General features: G+C 44.0%; 1 protein-coding gene across 3 annotated transcripts in view; it reads left to right on the forward strand.

Moving 5' to 3' along the window:
- Window positions 1-420: 420 nt before the first annotated feature.
- Window positions 421-14157, forward strand: part of SLC12A2 (solute carrier family 12 member 2) — a 192835-nt gene continuing 179098 nt past the window's right edge. For 2 of the 3 annotated variants that reach the window (XM_082258915.1, XM_082258913.1), the window contains exon 1: window positions 425-1324. In XM_082258915.1, coding sequence (XP_082115041.1) covers window positions 701-1324 — 624 coding nt within the window. In that variant the 5' untranslated portion in view covers window positions 425-700. Of the gene's footprint in view, window positions 1325-14157 lie in introns of all 3 variants that reach the window. The other variant, XM_082258914.1, reaches the window with a different exon arrangement.

Below are 14157 nucleotides of genomic sequence, written 5' to 3' on the forward strand. Positions count from 1 at the left end.
CTTGGTCCCTATGATCAGACTTTGTGTTCAGTCCCTATGATGATTTTGGGTGACGGGATGTAGCTGTGGAAGCATCAGTGTGCTGGGGATGGCTTGCACAGTGACTCATGCTGCATGATAGATAGAGACATTCCCATCCCAAGGTCACCCGGAGATGGCACTTCTGCTTATTGGTGATGTCAGTCTTTTACAATCGATAGCCGGCTGCTCGCCTAATAGCATGCTAGTAATAGGAAACATGTGCCGTAATATGGTATCCTCCTGGATGATGAGATCCAACATGTGAGAGAGGTAAAGTGGGGGGGCAGCCCTCACTCCCATACATCGACAGACGGCTTGTACTTGTCCCTTCATGGAAATGAGAGGCGTCCTTTCCCGCCTCTTCTCCTCCTCCCCTGTCCTCTGACAATAGTCACATTCATCATTCCTCAGCTGTAGAGAGGTGGTCTAGGAGGACGGGGTGTGTACATGCCTGGTCATAGGTGTATTCTACGTTCCAAGGAGGAGGAACATCTGTGACAAAACACAGCAGCATCTGCTGGGCTGAGTAGCTCTCAGAGAATGAGAGGAGGTGAAGTTTAGGGTTTTCTGCCAAAGTCTGGATGTGTTGTTCACTCCTCCTTCCATTTATTTCCACAGTTTCTACGTCGGGACCACAGACCTCCGTCATAGTCGCTGAGTAGCAGATAAGCCACCGCACATGGAGAAGAAGACAAGTTTAGCCTCAGCGCCAGCTGAGAAAGGGATATCTTCCACCTCGCCACCACATTCTCAAATTTTGCGTTCCTCTCCTCCACCACCTTCAGTTATGGATGGAGATGAACTACAGACCGATGATGCCCTACAAGGAAGACCCCTGGGTCCCACTCCAAGCCAGAGTCGCTTTCAGGTAGACCCGGTGAGTGAAGTCTCCCGAGATTCGTCTTCTGGGGACCGAGAAGGAACACCACCGCCAGCTGATGGCCTCACTCATAGGGGGAGAGGAGGCTCCGGTGGAGAGGAGGCTAAAGGACGATTTAGGGTAAATTTTGTGGACCCGGCAGATCCTGAGGGCAGCTCTCCTGAAATGCCAAGTGGTGAAGGAGGTGGCGGGGTAAGCTTTCAGAATGGAGATACAGTACTGAGCGAAGGTAGCCTACATTCTGGCGGAGCAGGTCATCACTATCACTACGATACCCATACTAATACTTATTACCTGCGGACTTTTGGGCACAACACCATTGATGCTGTGCCCAGGATTGATCACTACCGACACACCGCTGCAGACCTTGGGGAGAAGCTGCTGAGACCCAGCTTGGCAGAGCTGCATGATGAAATTGACAAGGTAAGACAAATTGCTTTTCATTTACTGCATTCAGCACCTTAGTCCACTGCCAGGAGCCTTTCTCTCTTAAATGTTGATGAAAACAGTAGTGTTTTGGTAACTTGATATTGGCTTGGGCCATATGGTGCCAAACTCATACAATATATTCACTAATGCTTTCAGAGCTCTGCATTGTTTTATCAAAGCTTAAATAAAACATGAATGGTTCTAAGTGATGGATGGTGTAAAATATGCAGGCAAGAGCAAATACACTAATAGGATTGGAAATGTATGCTCTCTCTGAAATCAATCTGATGTTAAAGGGTAAGTCTAATTTTGTTAGAAGAAATAGCAAATAAAAAAATAAATAAACTAGCGTATACAATTGCGACACAAGTCATATTGTAATTGGATGTTATTAAAAATGACCTTTCCTTTGCAATCTGCAGTGCTGCAATTTTCTGTTTAATGCAATATGGCAACCTGGAGGCATTCTGGTCACAGTCTGTGTACAGAATGCTCCCCAGATATGTCATTTCCTTATTGGCTTACTGGTTTTTCCAGAAGTCTGCACTAAGACACAAGTCAGATTTTTGTCATCCCATGCAACACAAATAACATATAAAGAGATGCAGACCCTGCCACTTTCCTAATTAGAGCCCTGCAGGTGCAGCAGCTTTCTGACACAGACAAATAAACCACTATTTCTTCAGAATAACAAAAGGTAGCAATCTGCAACAAAGTTTGTTAAAATCCTTGCAATGTGCAGGGAATGTTTTTCTTATCAAAAGTTGAGTTACTCTTTAATTTTTAGTGTACACTCTGGTGAAACAAAGTACAAGTCGCAATAAAATATACTATGCACATACATACACCCTTCCACATTAGTGTATGTGTGTGTGTGTGTGTAGTGTGTGTGTGTGTGTATATATATATATATATATATATATATATATATACACACACACACACACACACTCACATGTACAAAGGTAAGAAAAATAGGAGTCATGACTACCCGCCCTATGGGAGATGCCTTTTGCTGAACTGTTAATGAATTCCCACTTGCCCAATCTGTTCTAAGGAAAATGCATGATTAATCCTTTTCTTTGGTGATTTAATTTACAACTATCCACTGAACAGGCTTACAGTTTGGTTCACTCTATTTGCACTTCTTACACCTGTAAGGTTGATGTTACAATAACATTCCCTTTCAAGTTCTTTGTGGGATTTTGGATAAAATGGATTGCTTAGTATGTGGTCTGCTAGTAAAACATTGGTTGGTTGGTGCGTGTTGGGTTGTTTACAATACACATAGGTGGCATTCTATCACCATCTCTGAAACCAGCACAGCACTCTGTGGTAGGAGGTCTGGGATGTGGAGTTCCAGGCATATTGCTACAGACAAGATAACAGTGTAAAGTCACAGAAAAGTGCAAGACTGACATTACTGAAGAACCCTGGAGCATCTTGATAATGTCTTACTTGTATATGTGTATGACATGTGTGTACAAGAGTACATTTTGGCAATACATTACATATCCAGTTAAAACCAATCCTTAGACTTGCATGGGTGCTCAGCCTGTGGCCCTCCAACTGTTGTGGAACTACAAGCCCCATGAGGCATTTACAGTTACAAGCATTACTCCCAAAGACTAAGGCATGATGAGACTTGTAGTCCTGCAACAGCTGGAGGACCACAGGTTGTGCACTCATGCTAGAGCAAACATTCATGTCATCCAAATGAAGGTTCACCTCGTAATCTTCCAAGAAATCAATTTTTTTTTTTTGGAGGGGGGGGGGGTTAAGTATTTTTTATTTTTTTTTGTCCTGGAGCCTCCTAGGATACTGCAATACATTGCAGGAGGCTACAGGACTTGTCTCAGAGCAGTCCACCATCACATACATACAGACTATTGGTCAGGCTGCGAGTCATCAGGAAATGACCACCGGCTCCCAAAGCCAAAACAACAGTACAGAAAATCCGAAGCTCTGAGACGAATCCGCTTCATAGAAGATGGGCATCGACATCATAGGTTGGTAAGTATCTCTAGCTGCTGACTTTTCATTTCAACATATCTGGGTAAAATTTTGTCTTGATAACTTTAGAACTTCAGTTGGAGTAGAGCTTCACAATGCTGGATAAAATTCGAATCAAAATTGTGTTGCTTAGAATAAAGATCACAATTCTCTCTCTCTTTCCCGGCGTTTGAAAGATCGCTTTGCAAATACAGTGTGACATAAAATATTGCAACAACTGCCATTTTATTCTCTAGGGTCTCTGCTAAACATATGTATACGTTTTGGGAGTTCTAAGTAATTTTCTAGCACAAAATACTGATTTTACTGTGTAAGCAACAAGTGTCAGAAAAAGGCTTAGCCTTTAAGTGGTTACACTGACCTCATTTGCAGACCGAAGTTCATCCCTTTGATCTGTAAATGGCCAGAAAGATACAATGTTTCTTTTCTATCTCTTTCAGCACTGAGCAATGTTGTTGATAAACATTGCCTGCTGTTCTTTTTTTTTGACAGCTGTGAGCAGGGAACTGCTCTGCAATTGTTACATGAATTGTGGAAATGCTGGTTTAAGATAGTGTGCAGGGTTGCATTGAGGTTGCGATTTATGGAACGATTAATTGTGCAGCTCTAAAGAGGTATATACTGTATGTATTAATGTCACCCACTTTGGCATGAACTTGTGGCTATACTAAACATCAGCTGACATTTTATTTATTTAGAGTGCCTGCCTATCTATTTTTCTGTTCTAGCAAAGGACTCCAGGACCCCCCCAGAAAAAACAAGGGTGCTCTGGCATAGAGCCAGCAACCATCTGCCTGCTCTGGTCTGGTGCCCTGCATCCTATCTGCCTCTTTTTGGCTCATCTGTGTGATAGGCCATCATTACTCTCCAAGACAGAGGAGGCCATAGGAGGCAGGCAAGAGTCAGCAAGTATTATGAGGTGGACCATTTTTAGAGAGGGCCAATATATCTTGGGTCCTGGGGCACTCTGAAAGAAACCAAAAGTATTTGCAGACGCCTGGAGGGACCTAAACTATTTACACATCAGCTGCTGTTGATGAGAACGACCACAGGTTAAAGATACGTGATCTAGAGGAGCCTGTATGCTTTGGCATTTTCTACTTGACCTCTTGAACTGGTTTTAGAACCAAAGATTAAGTAAAAAAATGCATCTGTGAGCAAAACAAGGAAGTTTATACGTAGTTAACATATATTACCCCAATTATATATAGTTAAGTTTTGTTGAAAAAAGTGTATCCAAAGCCAAAAATAAAAATTTGATCTATATTTGCATACCAGTCCTTAGTTGTGGTAGCTGCATGTCCCCCCCCCCCTTTATATTTCACCTGGTTATTCTGCAAATAACACACTTCTTCCCTTTTGTGTCTGCTCTTCTTTTCTTTGCTGGAGGGAGCCATGGTTGTCATACAGGTTGGACTTCAAACATGTCTGCCTTTGTTTATATCCATTGGTGGGTTGATGGGGCTTGTAGTTTACACAAGAAAGATGGTTTTTCTTCTATAGAAGAACTATAGGCAAAGCTTTTTTTTTTTTTTTTACTTCTTGGATAGAGCAAGTGATGGTTAGAATCCCCCCCCCCCCCCAATCAGTGTCTCAATGCGGAGATTACCCTTTACTTCCTGTCCTACAGCCAAACAGGAAGTGAGAGGAAACCACAGCAAATTAAAGTGGTTCTAAAGGCTGAAGGTTTTTTTTTTTTTTTAAACATGCATGAAGGTAAACAAACCTTCTGTGTGCAGACCCCCCCCCCCCCCAAATCCTTATTTGAGCTCCCTCTGATCCGGTGATGTTAATGATAGCCTTGGCTGTCCCGGGACTCTCCCTCCTCATATTGGCTGAGATCACTCAGTCAGTGGGCCAATGATGAGATGGGGGGGGGGGGGGCAAACCGTAGCTCTTTGTGTCTTATGGACACAGAGAGCAGTGGCTGGGGAGCTAGCGCACAGTGGTGCCTCCAGGGCAAGCTGCTTTCTCAACTGGAAGGAGAAAAAGCGGGAGGAGCTAGGAGTGCCAGCGGGGAACCCGGAAAGAAGTGGATCGGAGCTGCTCTGTGCAAAACCCCTGCACAGAGAAGGTAAGTATGCATGTTTGTTGTTTAAAAAAAAAAAAAAAGAAAATGAAGCTTTAAAATCACTTAAAGGGAATTCCTTGGGGACCCCCAGTTCACCAGAATTAGTGTCCACATTGTAAGATTTTCCCTCTTACATTTCTGGGGACAACTCAAAATTTGGGATTTTCTTTTTACTTTCAATGATCATGATGAACAGGACAAATAGAGAGGGGAAATCACTTTTAGTGCCGGTTCACATTTGTGCAATCACAGAGATCGCATATGATTCGGAGCGCACTGCTCCTAAAATTACATGCAATGTAATACAGTTTGTATGGCTGAATTTGCACCGCAATCGCACTAAAACATACACAGGACCCTTTTTTTTTGGGCCGCAGCAGAATCGGATTGCATGGTGGTTCACACTAGTGCGATCCGATTTTGTGCGAACTTTCAGATCGCACTGCTATATGCGGTCTGATCTGGGGGTGTCGTTAACTTTTAATTGACACCCCCAGCGTATCGCGCATATGGCAGTGTGAACTGCCAGGGGTACGGATGTGATGCGGGAACACACTGTATATTCGCAGCGTTCCCGCATCGCAGAAATGTGAACCGGCACTAACAGACCGCAATAAAAACTGACAAGTGTTCTAATCTCTTTGCACTCTGTCCAAAACCTAAAAAAAAAGTTTTGCCTTTAGTTATACTTTAAGCTCACAGGATGTGACAAGGCCATTACATTTCCTACGGGATCTGAAGGTATTTTCTGTACTTGGTGAACATGTTCTTAACTAAAACGAATGCAGCCACCACATCAAAGGGACCGGTAAGCTGCATTTAATGTTTTTGTTTCTTAGTTTAGATACACTTGAATTCCCTAATTACAAGACCATTACCATTTTCATTATTTTACATTTGTTTGTATGACTCATCCACACCTGTAAAGTCTGTAAACTGGCTCCTAGACCTGTCTGACTGGCATGTATGAATAAGCCTTGTTTATGCACACCTTTTTTAGGCTGGACCCATAGTATATGTCATTTACATTATTTGGAGGTTTCCATATTGAATGTGTCATTGGAGAGCACACTCCTTTCTGTATATTGCCTTCCGTGACTCCAATCAAAGTGCAGTTTTCCATAGCAACCAATTGGTTTTCACTAAACCATGAAAGATTTCTGATGGGTTGTTGTGGATTTTAGCCATTCACACATTCCTCTATGCCTTAGTAAATAATAGAATTTGTTCTATCTGAACTGTCTGAAAAGTGACAATAGTATTTAAGGCACTCAACCATTTTCTTAAAGTGTTACTAAACCCAGGGCCCAGCATTCACTATATCTGGTCTTCCACAGTACACAGAACATGGAAATGCAACTATTTTAGTAAATATAAACTGCTAAATACCTTTTCTCATCAGCAGTATATAGCAGTCTTGTGACTTCTATCTATGAGGTTCCATTCACTTAAAAGGGCATCTCGGATCGTGGGCAGAATCACCGCCATACTGCTTGCGATCCCGAATCATTGCAAATCGTGCGATTCCTGTGACTTGCAATGGCACCCCATACGCGGCAGGACATTGCCGTGATTGTCGCCCGACGAATCGCGGTAAAATCACGCCAACAGAGTCACGGGACGCCTGACGCATAAAATAAGTTCTTATACTTTTTTTGGGCGTCAAGCGTCCCGCGATTTTGGGTTGCACGCTTTTACCGCGATTTGTCGGACGACAATCACGGCAAAATTGCGCTGGGGTGCCATTGCAAGTCACAGCACTCACACTGGTGTCCCGCGATTTGCAATGATTCTGGGTTGCGGACAGAATCGCAAACGATTCTGCCTGCAATCCGAGACGCCTAAATGTGAATGCAGCCCGAGTGTCTGGTTAAAACTTGTAGGAGGAGTTTTCATTCTCCTTTGACTGTCCTATGAGGCTACAGGACCCCTGACCCTCTGTCTGGTCAGTGCTGATTGACCCTTTGCTGGTCACATGCACCCTGCTAAGAAAAAAAAAACAAAGACTCTAACAATACACACCAAACTGAGCGTGTGCAGAGTGCCACTAAGGCTCTGTACTATCAGGAGATGGATTGGGGACAGTAAAAGAAGGGGAGGATCAGAGAAGACAGGATCAAACCTTTTAACACAATGCAGAGGATTAGCCCCTTAGGTTACTCAGTGAGTAGAACAAGCATGCTTTACTGCATATACAGACTGATTTTGCTGTTGTGGGTTTAGTAACACTTTTGGATAGAGTGAAATTGAGTTGCAATATCGGATGATTTTTTCCCCCTGTATTTAGCCCCGTTGGTTACATATTCCATCAACTCCCGTGCTTGTAAAACTTGAACACGAAATTAGCAATGCAGTTGTCATGAAGAGAGGAAGGCACAGAGAGCCATAAAACATTGAATAAGGTTTTTAACCTGCCTCGTTCTACTAAAATATATATATTTTCTGTCTCCTTTGGAGAGATTATCCACTCCCTCTTCTTAAAAGGAAGTGAGGGTAAATATCCCTGATGGGTATACAGATGACAAAAACCACAAGCTCCAACTCTTTAACAAATAAAACATTTTGCCTAGAGTTAAAAAAAAATGTTTTAACTCCTTTTACCTTATTAACTGTGTTTATCCTCAAAGCAAATATTTGCATGCCCAAATAAATGCAGTATTGTGCTGTGCTCCGCTGACATGCTGAGGCCTCCATCTTCTCTGCTCATATCACTGGCTGTGTCTTCCTTGTTCTTTCAGTCTTCCTCTGGATGACACACTTAGGCACATGCACAGTGTGCTCTAGATTGCTAGGATGTGTTTGTTGTGAGTATCCCAGGAGGCTCCGGGCAGCTGGGATATGTCATTTTCAGTGAGAATATTGGATGCCACTTGGATTAAAAATGTTTTTTGTGGGATGTCCATCTGCTGATCCAGGTGGTTTCCATATCTCTGTGTGATCTTTTCATCCTCTGGTCGGCCTTTCATAGGGGGAATTGTCCAATCCCTCTAATGGTAGAATGATGAGGGAAAGCTAGTCAACTGTGGTCACTAGTATTAGGCATCTGCTCTGAAAGTGAACACTATACTAAAACAGGAGTGCAAAATCTGGTGCAGCTGTGCATAGAAACCAATCGGCTTCCATTTTTTTTTTTTTTTTTGTCAAAGCTTAAAGAGGAAGTAAACCCTCCTCAGGAAGTTGCACCTATAGGTAAGCCTATAATGAGGCTTACCTATAGGTACTGTAAATATCTCCTAAACATGTACGGTTTAGGAGATATTTACCTTTAATGCAGCCAGTGACGTCACTGGCGCATGCGCTCTGAAGGAACGGCTGATCGTGCCGTTCCTTCAGAGCCCTGTGCCGTGACCATCGGCTCCCGCGCGCGTGCGCGGGAGTGACGTCACCGCGGCTCCGGCCAATCAGATGGCCGGATGCCGCGATCCCGGAAGACGGGCGACTGAACATGTCGCTCGTCATACAGGTAAGAGAGCGGCACGGCGGGGGCTCGTTCTAAGGTAAGTATTTCATAATGAGCTAGTATGCGATGCATACTAGCTCATTATGTCTTTCTCTTGCAGGTTGTAAAAAAAAAAAATGTTTGAACGAGTTTACAACCTCTTTAAAGTCTTTGAATTGTGTGTGGTTGTACACTTCAAACTTGTACTTGTACCTAATAAGAGCCGGTTCACACTGAGGCGACACGACTCCTTACTACTTCGGGGGCGACTTGTGCATTGCATTGCACCACGACTTCGGAGCGCGACTTGTCAGGCTGACAAGTCGCCCTAATGTAAACCAGCTCTAATAAGGCTTACCAATGGATAGTGTAAATATCTTCTAAATGTGCACCGTTTAGGAGATATTTTCTATATATGCAGCTGATGACATCACTGGCGCATGCACTCTGAAGGAACGGCCATTCAGACCGTTCCTTCAGAATCCTGTGCCATAAACAGCGGCTCCCCCGCACATCTGCAGGAATGACGTCCTTGTGCCTCTGGCCAGACACACAGACAGAGTCTGCGGCATCAGTCTGTCCAATCCTGGGGCCAGCAGGTTGTCCTTCTTCCTTTTTTTTTTTTTTTTTTTTTTTTTTTTTTTTTTTTTTGAAGCCAGCTCAATTGACAACTTTAGAGAGAGCCCTCAAAAAATCTAGTAGCTGTAATTTTTTTGGGCAACCTGGCTCCTGGGATAAATGACAAATAACATGTAATATGACAGCATAGTGTAAATCTAGGAGTGAAATACAAATAAACGTAACTTTTTTTTTTTTTCTCATTATCAGCAATTTTGTTGGATGGGAAGTTTTGCTTCTCACCAAAATGTCACAGAGACCTTCTCTAGCTAATCAAGCATATTCATTCTGTAATGCGTTGTACAAACTGTGAAGCATTTTGTCCAACAAAAGGGAGTACTAATGAATTTATCATTAATTCATTGGCTTGTAGGGTTAGAATGACCCGTCGGGTCTTTTCTACTGACCCGTATAATGGAAAGCAGAAAAGCTTGAAAAATGAAAATTTCATGTTCGCCTCGATTTCCTCCACTGCTCTGTTTCTTGTGAAGAGGCTTAGGGCAACGGTGTCTACAGATATAAACAGTCTGACTTTATGAAAATGCTTGTTTCCTTGCTGTTTTGCTGATCCTTAGCTCCAGAACTTCCCGTCTGCTGCAGGAACTAAATTGAGTCGGACTGAGTGCTGCTCAGCCATTCATAAGAAGCCTTTGTATTTTTTTCAGTGAATTCAAGGCTTCCTCTGATTGGCTGAGGTGGAGAGTTGCATAAAAGAAGTAAATGGTTGCACACCACCACGAAATCCAATGAAGAAAAGTTCCTTTATTCACATAAGTGGTTCAAGGTACAGCAGGGTAGGACAGTAGACGCATTTCACATGACTGCTACCGGTAGTGAACAAGCACGTAGCAGTTGTGTGAAACGCGTCTACTGTCCTACCCTTCTGTACCCTGTACCACTTATCTGAATAAAGAATTTTTCTTCATTGGATACTGTGGTGGTGTGCGACAGGGCTGCAACGACGCGTCGACTACGAAAAATCGTTGACGTGCGTGAAAGGCGTCGACGCGTCAACACGTGACGTCACACGCCCCCTGGCCGGCCGGGTGAAATCGCCCACCCCCCTCCCGGCTCCGTCCACACCGATGTCGGAGACAAGAGGACCATGAATACCTGAGGAGCTGTTCAGGGTGAGCGCTGACCTTCTCCAGCACCCCCGTACTCCACCACAGCTTCTGCCGCAACACCTTCGCCATCCTCCCCGATCACCCAGGTACTCAGAGATGTCCCATGTGCGGCGCTACACCGGATGTGGCTTGTAATGGTCTGTACTAGGTGGGAGGGCTTACTGAGGGGTCTGCACTGGGAGGGGGGGGGTTACTAAGTGGTCTGTACTAGGTGGGAGGGCTTACTGAGGGGTCTGCACTGGGAGGGGGGCTTACTAAATGGTCTGTACTAGGTGGGAGGGCTTACTGAGGGGTCTGCACTGGGAGGGGGGGCTTACTAAGTGGTCTGTACTAGGTGGGAGGGCTTACTGAGGGGTCTGCACTGGGAGGGGGGCTTACTAAGTGGTCTGTACTAGGTGGGAGGGCTTACTGAGGGGTCTGCACTGGGAGGGGGGCTTACTAAGTAGTCTGTACTAGGTGGGAGGGCTTACTGAGGGGTCGGCACTGGGAGGGGGGCTTACTGATGGGTCTGTACTGAGAGGGGGGCTTACTGAGGGGTCTGCACTGAGAGGGGGGCTTACTGAGGGGTCTGTATTAATTACAGGATTAATTAGCTAATCAAAAAAACTAAATTAAGCAAAAAAATAAAATAAAAATAATCGTTAGATTAGTCGACTAATCGTAAAAATAATCTATAGATTAGTCGACAGACAAATTAATCGTTAGTTGCAGCCCTAGTGTGCGACCATTTTATTCTTTTATGCTTCTGGTGGCGAGCCGAGGTTCAGCACCCACCTTGAATCGTGGACTTTGACTAGCCGAGTGGTGTTATCTCTCTTCATTGAGGTGGAGAGTTGGGCCGATGTCATGATCTCCGTTTCTGCCAGTCAGGATGCCTTGTGTTATATGACAAAAATACATAACATTTTTTTGCAGTGCTGATAGTGGACGACGTGTGTTTAGTAAAGAGTTTGTTTGAACCATCTCGGCCCAATTTAACTGCTGTTCAGTTTGCCCCAAGACTTCCGGAGGCTGATACCTATTCAGATTGATGTACTTCTACTTTGTGCATTTAAATTACACTGGTCAAAAAAATTAAAGGAACACTTTGAAAACGCATCAGATCTCAATGGGGAAAAATATGCTGGATATCTATGCTGGTATGGACTTGGTAATGTGTTGAGAAGGAAAGGATGCCACATCGTTTGATTGAAATGAGAATTATCATCCTACAAAGGGCTGTAGGTCTTTTTGGTTTTTCAAAGACACCCCGAAAACCAAAGTGAAAAAATGATGCAGCAGCCTAGTCCATTTTGCTGAAATTTTATTGCAGCAACTCAAAATGGTACTCAGTAGTTTGTGTGGCCCCATGTGCTTGTATGCATGCCTGACAACATCGGAGCATCCTCCTAATGAGACAATGGATGGTGTCCTGGGGTATTTCTACTGCGTTTAGACACGTTTGCAAGCTGTTAGAAGCATTTGTCATTCAAATGCCTATAAACTTCGGTCCTGAACTGAACGCATTTTTTTGCTTTCAAGATAATGCCTTGAAATGCCTATATATTATATATATATATATATATATAATTCTCTTTTAAAAAAAACTCAGTGTACATGGACAGATAAGATAACATAGAGGAGAGTTCAGAGGCTGCTGCAAAAAATGCCCAGCTGCTCCTAAACGTCCGTTTATCAGCATCAGTGTACATGGGGCCTTACAAAAAGAACAAGCTCTTCTGCAACTGTAGCAGTTAGTGTTCAGACAAACCATTTACCACTGACATCGGTGCTTACACTGATCAGCTTTTATTTATGTAAAACCTTTATTCCAAAAGACAATAAAACTGTTGCTGTAACTGCAGTGTGATCTGGAGTTGGCTTCAATTTGCTACTGTAAGGGTCGCTGGTTCGAATCCCAACTAAAACACACTACCTGCCTAGAGTTTGCATGTTCTCACTGTGCCTGTGTGGGTTTCCTCTGGGTACTCCAGTTTCCTCCCACGCTCCAAAGACAAGCTGGTAGGCTAATTGGCTCCTGTATAAATTGACAAATAAAGAAAAACAATATAGCATTTACAATTGCGACACAAGTCCTATTATAATTGAATGTTATTAAAAATTTCCTTTTTAATCTGCAGCTGTTGTAATTTTCTGAAAATGCAATGAGATATGGTTACCTGGAGGTGTTCTGTACTGACCACACCCCAGAAACATTTCCTGCTTGTGTGATTGGCTCACCGATTTTCCCAGAAGTGTGCCTAAGATACAAGTCCGATTTCTGGCATCCCCTGCAACAAAAATGTCATTTTTGGTGAGATACTCCCAACAGGAACATGTCTAAAGGGATGCAGGCCCAGCAGATTTATTCATTAGAGCCCTGCACAGCTGATTGATAATTATGAAATCACTCCCATTAGACCCATTCAGCACAGAGGAACAAACAGGGATTACTTTAGAATAACAAAAGGTAGGAATCTGAAACAGTTTGTTAACTTCTTTCCATCCGCGCTACAGCCTATATACGGCTGCAGCGCGGACTTGAATTTTCGGGAGGCCGTTTTTAAACGGCCTCCCAGAAGCCGGCTCCCGCAAGCGCGCATCGGGGAGAATCTGTGTCGGCCGTGTCCCTTGGACACAGCCGATCACAGATCGTGGTGAATGGCCAATCACAGCGGCCATTCACCACGTGATCGGACCGTCCAATGAGAGATGATCTCATATGTAAACATATGAGATCATCTCTCATCGCCGGTGCTCCTTCCTCACATGGAGCCTGCAGTGTGAGGAAGGAGAGAGAGCTGCACAGAGCTGGGGACAGAACAAATGTAATCAGGGCACCGATCACCAGTGCCCTGATTACTAGAGGTAAAAAAAAGCATACACACAGTGCCCGCCATCAGTGCCCCCCATCAATGCCCACAATCAGTGCCCATAGTGCTGTCAGTCAGTGCCCATCAGTGCCTGCTCATCTAGGCACTGATGAGCACTGACTGGCAGCACTATGGGCACTGAGTGTGGGCACTGATGGTGCTGCCCATCAGTGCTCATCAGTGCCACCCGTCAGTGTCCATCAGTGCCATCCGCCAGTGCCCATCAGTGCCGCCTCTCAGTGCCCAGCAGTGCCACCTCTCAGTGCCACCTCTCAGTGCCCAGCAGTGCCGCCTCTCAGTGCCGCCTATCAGTGCTCATCAGTGCGGCATATTAGTACCTCCTCATCAGTGCCCATAAGTGCCACCTCATCAGTGCCCATAAGTGCCACCTCATTAGTGCCCATCAGTGCAGCCTATCAGTGCCCATCAGTGCCGCCTCATCAGCGCACATCAGTGAAGGGAAAAATGTATTTTCAAAATTTACTCGCAGAAAATAAGAAACTTTTTTTTTTTTTTTTCAAAATTTTCTCTTTTTTTTTTTTTCTTTTTTCTTGTAAAAAATAAAAAACCCAGAGATGATTACATACCACCAAAAGAAAGCTCTATTTGTGTGAAAAAAATGATAAAAATTTCATATGGGTACAGTGTAGCATGACCGCGCAATTGTCAGTCAAAGTGTGAGAGCGCTGAAAGCTAAAAATTGGTCT

The sequence above is a fragment of the Pelophylax lessonae genome, assembly GCF_965119305.1.
Source record: "Pelophylax lessonae genome assembly, chromosome: 1".
NCBI classification, from domain to species: Eukaryota; Metazoa; Chordata; class Amphibia; order Anura; family Ranidae; genus Pelophylax; species Pelophylax lessonae.